The sequence below is a fragment of the Ciona intestinalis genome, chromosome 12 (assembly GCF_000224145.3).
Source record: "Ciona intestinalis chromosome 12, KH, whole genome shotgun sequence".
Lineage (NCBI taxonomy): Eukaryota > Metazoa > Chordata > Ascidiacea > Phlebobranchia > Cionidae > Ciona > Ciona intestinalis.
Window position 1 is genome coordinate 2,461,027 of NC_020177.2, and position 10,504 is coordinate 2,471,530.

At 35.6% G+C, this 10,504-nt stretch overlaps 2 protein-coding genes and 1 long non-coding RNA gene across 7 annotated transcripts in view; 2 read left to right on the top strand and 1 right to left on the bottom strand.

The window, feature by feature from the left end:
* LOC108950003 overlaps positions 1 to 2,811 on the bottom strand; it is a 23,219-nt gene extending 20,408 nt beyond the window's left edge. Inside the window, exon 1 of the long non-coding RNA XR_001975005.2 lies at positions 2,637 to 2,811. This is a non-coding gene — a long non-coding RNA (uncharacterized LOC108950003). The remainder of the gene's footprint in view (positions 1 to 2,636) is intronic.
* The window catches only part of LOC100184618 (solute carrier family 28 member 3-like), a 10,624-nt gene extending 7,513 nt beyond the window's left edge, over positions 1 to 3,111 (top strand). For both annotated transcript variants that reach the window (XM_009862171.3, XM_026837214.1), the window contains 5 exons: positions 287 to 355; positions 547 to 766; positions 1,326 to 1,424; positions 2,233 to 2,347; positions 2,851 to 3,111. In XM_009862171.3, coding sequence (XP_009860473.1) covers positions 287 to 355; positions 547 to 766; positions 1,326 to 1,424; positions 2,233 to 2,347; positions 2,851 to 2,941 — 594 coding nt within the window. In that variant the 3' untranslated portion in view covers positions 2,942 to 3,111. The remainder of the gene's footprint in view (positions 1 to 286; positions 356 to 546; positions 767 to 1,325; positions 1,425 to 2,232; positions 2,348 to 2,850) is intronic.
* A 1,663-nt stretch (positions 3,112 to 4,774) lies between these two features.
* Positions 4,775 to 10,504, top strand: part of LOC100187062 (solute carrier family 28 member 3-like) — an 18,514-nt gene continuing 12,784 nt past the window's right edge. For 2 of the 4 annotated variants that reach the window (XM_018814411.2, XM_018814410.2), the window contains exons 1-2: positions 7,685 to 8,608; positions 9,717 to 9,862. In XM_018814411.2, coding sequence (XP_018669956.1) covers positions 8,354 to 8,608; positions 9,717 to 9,862 — 401 coding nt within the window. In that variant the 5' untranslated portion in view covers positions 7,685 to 8,353. Of the gene's footprint in view, positions 4,973 to 6,488; positions 6,555 to 7,684; positions 8,609 to 8,890; positions 9,036 to 9,716; positions 9,863 to 10,504 lie in introns of those variants that run through there. The other 2 variants (XM_018814412.2, XM_026837212.1) reach the window with 2 other exon arrangements.

The following is a 10,504-nucleotide window of genomic DNA, read 5'->3' on the forward strand; positions in this document are numbered from 1 at the left end:
AAGTAACATACATGGTAACTCGTGAGCTGGCACGAGGTGTTAAACCCGAGTGATAACGACTGTCGTTTTCCGGCCACGCGAGGATAAAGTAAGTTACATTCATTCAAGCCTTAAACCTGTAAACTTCAGATTAGAGGCAGACACGCTAACCATTGCGCCACGGTGTCGGACATACTAAATACAATTCTATTTAGAGTCAATTTTATGTCTTTGGTAATTTTAATCAACAGATAGCTTAAAATTTAAACATTCCTTATAACTTTTAACCACATTTGTGTAATTTTAGATGATATGTTCATATGTGTTTATGCCGATAACTTTCTTAATGGGGATCTCCTGGACAGATTGTTTCAAGGTATAGTTTCTTTTTATTATTTTAAATTTGGCTTTGCTGTTAATTATAATTTAGATTTAATCATCCCAATTTAACAATGTAGTTCGTTATTTTAATTTTATATTTTTTGTAAATAAATTTCTGCCATATGCTCTATAACTGCATTATCCTACAGTTAAGAAATATTTATAAAAAAAACATCATTTTTTCAGTGTGCAGAGCTTATTGGGTCCAAGATTTTCTTGAATGAGTTTTACGCTTACGAGGCACTTTCTGACATGCTACAAATCCGTGACACTGGTACTGTACCCCATGTTGACCCTGTGACTGGGGTGGTTTACTGGGTGGATGAAAGATCTGAAGCAATCGTTACTTACGCATTATGTGGGTTCGCTAATGTCAGCTCAGTTGGAATCATTTTAGGAGGGTTAGGTGAGTCATGGATGATATTGTTCGACGGTGTACCACAGTTAGTTACCACTCCTGCCTCTAACCCAGCGGTAATAGGGTCAAGGCTCTTCGCTGCTATCATTGTGGGCGTATGTGTCCTTGGGCAAGACACTTAACCTCAATTTGCTCCAACCCAGTGGTCACTAATGGGTAGTTGAAATTATCAGCCACACATAAAAAAATGAAAAAAAATAATCACCCACAATCAGTGGCGCAGCCAGGGGGGTTTAGGGTGACGCGACCCCCCCCCCAAAAAAATTATTTAAAAAAAAAGTTAAAAAAAAATATATTAACAATTCTTTTGATTAAACCCCCCCCCCCTCTTATTTTTTTTCTGGCTGTGCCACTGCCCACAATGTGACTTGGTAACTCGTAAGCTGACACGAGATGTATGAAACATAACACCTCATAGTACAGAGACTTACTTGCAAAACCCAATGTTTTGCAGATGAAACGTTGTCACTTTAAGAACACAAAACAATAACAATTGCTAGAAGTTCTCAAATGTATTTGTTATAATTGTTTCTTTTTCATATGAAAGGTATCATGGCTCCTCACAGAAGAGGAGAGATGGCTAAGATTGTGATCAGAGCTTTGATAGCTGGAATATTTGTCAGTCTTCTTAATGCTTGTGTTGCTGGTATGTATTGCTATATTTACCTTAACATATTTAATTTTTTAGCTTCATGTACAATTTGTGTAGCTTATTTACCTCATGCTTTTGTTCAACTATAAAAATGGGTGTCTTCTTTAGAGGACACATATGATATACAGTATTGATAAACCTCATGCTCATTGTCAAGTTATAACACGGACTTCTCAAACACATAACATATATGATGTATTCATACACCTCATGCATACTGTAGAATTTTAACATAGTTGTCTTCTTATATATACCATACACACAAGGTGTATTCATAAAACTCATGCTTATACTGTCGAGTTATAACATGGTTGTTTTCTTATATACCAGCCACACATGATGTATTTATACACCTCATGGTCACTGTCCAGTTATTACATGGGAGTCTTCTTTTACACCAAACAAACATGGTGTTTTCATACACCTTGTACTCACTGTCCAGTTATAACATAGGTGTCGAGTTACAACATGGGTGTCTTCTTGAACACCAAAAACACATGATGTATTCAAACACCTCATGCTCACTGTAGAGTATAAGATGTGTGTTTTCTTATCCACTAAACACACACGGTGTATTTATACACCTCATGCTTACTGTTAAATTATTACATGAGTGTCTTCTTACACACCAAACACACTTGGTGTTTTCATACATCTCATGATCACTGTCAGGTTATAACATTGGTGTATTCTTAAAAACAAGACATAAACGGTAAATTCATACACCTCGTACCCACTCTCAAATCATACCATGGGTGCTTTTCTTACATCATATCAACTCACTCCCAATTTTGTGTTTCAGGATTCCTTTACGTACCAGGAGATATATTTTGTGATAATATGCTTGCTACAACTAACTGGACCCGTACAGATCCAGATCGACTCTGGCAATGTTGTTCAACGGTGGTTTTTCCAATGTAAGCATTACGTGTCCATTTCCCAGCGTTATGTTCTGGTAACAATTTCTAAAAAAAACAGGGGTATAAAACTTCTAAAATCCATTAAGTCTCAATTGTGGAAACTTGTAAGCGGGCCAAGGTGTTAAACAGAACATCCGTGTTATAACGACTGTCGTTGTACCGCCGCGTGAAGATAACTAAGTTATAGTATAGAGTGGGGGAAGACGGGACGCCTTTGGCACATAATTTCCAATTATCCTGATCGTATTTTAAACAGTTAACAACGGTCTTTGGAAGTCGTGAGGACATGGTTTGATATTTCTTTGAATGTTCTTTGTTTACTACTAAATGGGCAAAAAAACAGAATGAATACGTCTCCCATCTTCCGCCACACTAATAAATGAAGGTCGAAAATATACAAAAAAAAACGACAAGACAGGTGGAAACAGTAAAACAACAGTCGTTATATCACGCCAATGGATAAAATATTCAAAAATTATAATGGGATTTTTTCATTGCAGCTCACCAGACACAGAAGCTTGTCATAATTGCTGCGCGTATGATTGGGCGTCAACGTTGTACCAGATTAATTGCACCAATGTATGCATGTAAAAGCACGCAAGAGTTCCTTTTTTCTTCACCTTTGTGCATAAAATCATCGTTGCATTTTCCAATGTTAAAAGCCCGTACATTGAACAACAGAATACATGGAAAATTTTAGTATGTCTTGATGCGTATGTCTGTAGTTTACTGGTATTTTCGTCGTTACATTTTCATCATCGTACATGGTTCAATGTTAAAAGCTTGCACATTGAACAATGAAGTACATGGAAAGTTTAAGTATATTTTGAAGTGTATAGCTACAGTTTCTTGGTAGTGTTTTTGTTTAGAATTTTCTACTTCAGCACTTTAAGTAATCTTTTATTTCAAAGAATCACCAGATCAGCAATTTCCCGAAATGACATTGTTGTGTATAACTCAAGAGTTTTATGTTTACATAATCCGTGTATCGTGTGAATTGGCATACGTGTAGCATATCTTTACACTGCTAACAGAACAGAACTTTTAGGCATCTCTACAAAAACGTTAGCGAAAAACATATTACTAAAATATTGAAGAGAATGGAAAATTCGGGAAAACGACGTCGTCAAAACACGCTATGTGCTGGATAAAAATACTAGGAATTGCATCAGATAAAAAGCGTGCTTGGGTGAATTGAACCTATAACCCTTGGTGAATACGCATTACAGTCATATAGTGCGGAGGGGAAGATGGGACATCTTTTCATTCTTTTACTTTTTCATTCCATTTGGTAGTAAACAAAAAACAATCAAAGAAATATAAAACCACATTCTCGCGACTACCATAGACCGTTGTTAGTTGTTTAAAACACGGTCAGGATATTTGAATATTCTATGCTAAAAGTGTCCCATCTTACCCCACCCTACAACACATTACAAATAACATTCAGAATGCCGAAGTGCTTTTCTGTTGCACCTGGAAATTTTAAAACCCCGTCTACTAAGTTTATTTGCATACAGATCAACCAGTTTCTTCTTAAAATCCCCCTAATAGTCTGACGTGTCTCGGTGAGGTATGACGTTTTGTTTTTTTTGCCGACTATACTTGATGACGTCATGTCTGTGAACGTCATCGCCTTTCAAAAATCCGAAAACAGATAAATCGTATAAATATGCGAATTGTGCCTTGAAACTGGCACAGTATGTATATATCGGTACGGGCGTACGGCCTATACTGTAGTTGTAGTATATTATCGAAGGCCATTATGCGAGTTTGGCTAGACATAGTGTAATGGGAACCACGTAGCCCACAGCCAAAAACATTCAATATTTTGTGATACAACCAATTTAAAGCAATGAATGTAAAATATACAATGTAAACCTGGTTTGCAGACCCGTTTCGCTTTAGTTATGCATTAATTGTCGTTCGAAAAAATGCTTAAAAAGCATTTTGTTTCTAAACCGCAAAATGTTGAGTGCTTTCTCTTGCTGTAAGTCCGTATTTAGAATTAAAACCGACGCCAACGAAGGTCTAAACAAAACCGCACAGTCTTTGAAAGGTATGATTCGTATACGGTTTTGTGTTGCAAACAGATTTAACCGAAGTAAATTGTATTTTGTCAGTTTAGCAGTGTTTGCAGTTTGTCTTTATTTTAAACAAAAATCTTCTGCAAAGGTTACAATGGATTTACACAAAAGACGCCCTCAATATTTAAGTAGATTAACTTTTGCAGACTTTTGGAATTTGAATGTCTTGCTCTAGAAAACGGTTAGCTACGCCTTGGTGATTTTACTTTCTCCGGCACACTCTGACTGTGGTTGCAGCAGAAGCAGACCTGATTTTCTGCTTCGTTAAATTTGGTTTACTTTTACGTTGCAAGGGATTTAAACTCATTTCTCAAAAGTTGAGGTTTCATACTTACCGTGTTTTCGTGTGCGCAGTGCTAGATTTTCGATAAGTAAAATATATAGTTAGTCATCTCTGACGTCAGTTTTAGCTACAATGGAAAAACATGACGTAAGCAGTCATACGTCACTCGAGAGGTCACCCGAGGTCACATTGTCGCCGAATAATGTTCCAGTTGGCGAAAAACAAGTGGGATTTTTGAACGAAGCATTTTTGGTAATATACTTTTACCATTACTATACAAGCCAGTACAATTACAGTGGTTTAATCAATATACCTATACCTTTATCTGTGTTTCGTGGCCGCTGGCGTATCCGTTTAATAAGAACATGCCTATCTGCTTTAGATAAGCCACCTCTGTAAAAACATGCCTTCTGCAATGGCGCTTGCCTCAGTTCAATATTAAAATCGTTGCTGTTTGTACACACCCCGTATAGTATAGTAGGGTGGGGGAAGATGGCACACTTTTTAACTCTATTTACTCGTCCCAGTTAGTAGTAAACAAAGAACATTCAAGGAATTATAAAACTATATCCTTACGACTTCCATGAACCGTTGTTAATTATTTAAAACACGATCAGTATATTTGGATATTTTGTGTTTAAAGTGTCCCATCTTCCCCACCCCACTATATAGCCGTACTAGGACCAGATTTAAATCGTTTATAAAACATGTTCAACCGTAAAGAAAATCTAAATTTGACGATCCAATTTTTTTGTAAATAAGTCTAATTTTACATGATTGGTGTTGCGTACGGATGTGTCTGCATTTTAAAACACATTTCGAAGCCGACAATCTTATATGGTATTATGGGCGGAGACGGGAGACCTTTAGCAAATAATATCCAAATGTGTTTTAAACAACTAATAGCGGTATATTGGAGTCGTGCACGAGGATACGATTTAATAATATTGTGATCGTATTTTAAACAATTAACAGCGGTCTACAGGAGTCATTCGCATACAGTTTAATAGTTCTTTGAATGTTTTTTGTTTACTACCAAATAGGACGAGAAAATAGAATGAACAGGTGTCTCATCTTCCCCCATCCTACTATATGTAAATTACAATGCAAAGATTTAAGCTTAAAGTTAAAAGAACCAATTAAATTTTCAAATTGATTTCTTAATGTAATCAAAAAACTAGCTTTAAGTCGGTGACGTTTCGTGTGTATTTTGGCAAAAACAATTGAAGGCTTTTAAACCAATTGGTGACTACTTGGTCGGAGCTAATGGCCGTTAAGTGGCTTGCCAATGAGAAACTCCTTGCCATAGTTACTTATAAAAACTAGCTGTTATAAAAACATTACGTGCTTGAAGGCTCATTGCGTTTCAACCAAGAGTTTTGCATACCCTTCATAATCTAAAACTATAATAATGACGTTATAAAAAATAATAATAACGTATATGGGGGTTAGATGGATACCGTTAGGACAAAATATCCATATTTTCTAAAACAGCAACGCTCTTTCGGAGCCGTAAGGATACGTTATATAATTCTGTAAATATTCGTAATTCACTGCCAAATGGGAATTTCAATGAGAAATAACACATTGAACATTTTACTCTTTCCTGCTACATTTTAAAATGTAGCATACAGAAAGCATCTAATTAGTAGCGAACGTGCGACTTGATCATTGACAATAATAAACATTGTATAAAACTAGCGCACATTCCACTATAGCTGACCCCATTGTAGTATATACAAAAAGGTAACGTTCTTTTTTCACACAGAGTGATGCGGTTGGCCATAATGAGAATGGCATTGAAACTGGAGAACTACCGAGTGCGAAAAAGAAAGTAAGTTGAAATATACTCGGCAAAATGATTTGAATGAATGATTGTAACTTGATTACCCTCGCGCGGCGGAAAAAACGACAGTTGTATATAGTAGGCTGGGAAGACGGGACACCTTTAGTACATGATATCCAAATACATGTATTCTGATCGTGTTTTAAACCAAAAACAATGGCCGGTGGGGGTCGAGAGATACGGTTTCATGATTCTTTGGATGTTGTTTGTTTAACTATCAAATGAGCCGGGAAAATAGAATGAAAAGGTGTCTCATCTATAACAAATTATTCGTTTTAATTAAATTCGTAACATTGTAGAATTGTATTCTGTGCTAAAATTCGCTTCCAAGGTAAAAATTCCGTTTCTGCTGTTGTAAATTTAGTTTCGTATGATAAGATTAATATGGAATGTTTTTATATGTGTTAAAATGATGGCGGTGATCTTTGAATACATCGGTTGATTTAGCTTACTATAAATTAAGGTATACTCGGGAAGACTGGATAATGGAAAAATTACACAATTTCATTTAATGCAATGTAATTATCCTTTTTTGCAATATTTCCACACCCAAGCTGTTAAAGTTTGCCGATAGCGCACTGAGTCATCTAGCGGTTAAGTACTTTTGTAAAATAATTTGACAACGAAATGAGTCGGCATTAATGATTATGTACCAAAGGTATAGGAAGTTTCTAAAATGTATGTTTTTAAATATTTTTACGTTTTGTCTGCTCCTAACGAAAATCGGCTGTAAAATTATTAAATAAACAACGACTACAACGCAAAGCGGTGTTTAATATAAATGGGTGGCGCGCAATGTTGTTAAATATTAACGATTTCACAAAAGTTTAATTTATAGTAAAGTCTAGTTAATGATTGAACACTATGTGAAGTATTTCTAGGGCGTGTAAGTTTCATTCATAAATAACCTCACGCTATTGGTTAATATTTTGGCGAGAAATTTAAGTAGTACAAAGGTAAAGTTTTATTTTATTGTAAAATATTTTTGAAATAAATAAGAGTTTTATTTAAAAATAATCAAACGAAAATTAAATTTTAATTTATGTTAAAAAAAAATTAAAAAAGAAAGTATTTTTAAATTTTAAGGGAAAAACTGAATTTCCATTTGTTTTTTGTCCCCCTTTAAAGCACAACACGTGTGTAGTAAAAGTGACGTCATACCAGCCGGTTCGATAAACGCGCAATTCGTGCTTTAAAACTGGTCTCGAATTTTAGCGCGAACGTTTCGAAATTGGCGGGGTAGAATCTTTTTGTTTACGAGAATACAGGCTTGTGGTATTTTACCAGAACCAGAAGGAAGTATAGTAACATTCTAAACTTGAGTGTTCCGTATTTGGCCGAAAAATCGAAATCCTATGCGACGAAACGCATGTAATTCAATATAGCCAAGTTCCAGTAATCAGTCATAGATTAATAGAAGCCGTACAGTTGGATTATTAAAACAAGAAAAACTTAAATTTTATGATAATTACAGCCTTTAAATGGTTTAAAAATTGGTTTACTTTGTTTTAGTGTAAACGTTTAGTTCCTATATTTTTTATAGTTGTCTCTGGTTGGATTTGCTATTTATGAATGAATGAATGAATGTAACTTACTTTATCCTCGCGTGTCCGGAAAACGACAGTCGTTATAACGCGGGTGTTCATACACCTCGTGCCAGCTTACGAGTTACCATGTACTTTCTAACGCTTTAGCCGTCAAAGCCGTGTTTACATGAAAGTACCTACTGTTAACTCCACAGCACTATCTCTGAAAGTAGCTTGTAAATAAACCAAATAACAACCGCTATGAGCCGAGTGCGAAGGGTGTCAGGCCCCGTACCATCCTGCCACAACGAAGCCAAATATTCTGTGGATTTCTTCGCAAAACCAAATCTTCCAACGTCAGTGGAAGATCTTTGCGCCGCTGAAGAGGCTGACTTGAACGAATCAGCCCTACCTCTACTGCCCCCTAATGGAAATAATGGCCGAGACTCGTTTATCGTCAACATTGGAGACCCAAATGAAGATAGTTCTGGTTTTTCCTCATTTTCCTCCAACAGGGTTAGGAAACTTACAATTCTTACATTATTTCAAAAAAATTTTACATTCGATTTTTAATTTCTGTCCGAAACACCCATGTCTGCTGTAGGTCCCCTCATTTTCTTCTAACAAGGTTAAAAAATCTAAAATTTCTACATTCTATTAAAAAAAATTTTAAAATTCATTTTGCAATTTCTTTCCGAACTCCTATGACCGTTATACGTCACTGAATGTAGTTGGTGGTATGATGTCCATAGTTTGTATAGTGTCTGTTGTTTCATCCCTGTTTAACCTACTTGATTTCAGTATGTTATGATTGTAGCAGTGCTCTTATTATAACAAGTCATAAAACATGTACATTGACTGTATTGACTTAGTTTAAAGTTGTGAACTCCGGCAGGGCTACAATTAATTGGTTTAAGAATAAATTATGCCAGAAGATAATTTGGTAGGTTATGGCACTTATATTAAAAGATGCTTCGATTTAGATTTTATCAGTCATGTGTAATCCTTATTGTTTGGACTTCTAAAGTTTAGTTTTGCAAAATTTGATGTATATATATTAACTTCTTTATGTGTTTTATACAATGTTTATATATTATAGGCCTATAGTCTTTATAGTTAATAAGATTTTATTGTTTGATGGGATTTAAGGTTTTCTTCGTTTTGTTGTATAGAAATATAAACAAACGGAAATTTATTTGTGCAAAAACCAAGGGAACAATTTTATGGTTGTGTCAGAACCTTTTACGGCCATATTTGTCAATAGGTTACGCAAGACATGTGTGTTTATGATGTGAAATCATTTAAACAAACAGTCTGTATTTTTCCGCTTCTGTTTCATGATATTTAGCCAGCAGTAGTTAGTATGTCTGCCTTAAGCTCTGAGTTTACCTATTGAAAGCTCAATGCTGTTACCAATGTAGACGTTGGAGTCCTTGGTAAAGACACTTAACGGCAATTTGTCCAAACCATTAGTCCTTGTTGGTTGTCTAAGCTCTAAATTGTCAGCCATATAATACAAAATTATTCAAAATTCCCTCCCAAAAAAATTACTTAAAAATTTACATAAATTGCCCAGTTACTGGAAAATGAATAATTGACATTATTTCATTTGATTATCTTACAGTCGGACGAAGCAGATTCAAATTCGGCAGGAGTGGATTCAAGCCAGAAAAAGTTGATGTCATCACCTGACGCCTCCAAGATCGAGATGAACAAAGATGACGACAGCGATGACGAAATGGATTTTGTGCAAACCAATCCTGTTTTACGGTATTTTTTTATCTATATATTTATAGTAGGGTGGGGATTCCTGGGGAAGATGGTACACCTTTTTATTTGAATTCTCATCTCATTTGGTAGTAAACAGTAGGGATGTGCTGAAGTTGAAAAAGCTCGGGTTCGCCGAGCGCCGAGCTTCAACGAAAAGCTCGGCACGAGCCCGAGCCCGAGCACCTATGACGTCATCAAGGAGAAAGGCGTACGAGAATGCGTTCCTATTCAGCCGAAAAGCGCCGCTAATCAAAATAATACAGAACACGTGGTTTGCGGTTAAAGACGCGTCTCGCTTTTCATAATTCCTACTGTTGCAAAATGTAAAATTCATACAAATAATATTTAATTAAACAATTATTTATAACTGTTACAGCCAGTGGCACAACTAGCAAGTTTCTACGCATGTTCATCTTGGATTATTTACGTCAGAATAAACCTTTACGATCGTTACATCACAAACGAGATTGTTGGAAAACAATCGTGTTTTATTCGCTTCCACACGATCTGTAGTTTGTGTATAATTTTTGTTTCTGATGATTAGTTTAATGCAGTAAATCGCGATTATGTGAATTTTAATTGGTGCAAATATAAGAGCGAGGAGCGACGCTATCAGTAAATTGAACCAACATAAATTGTAAT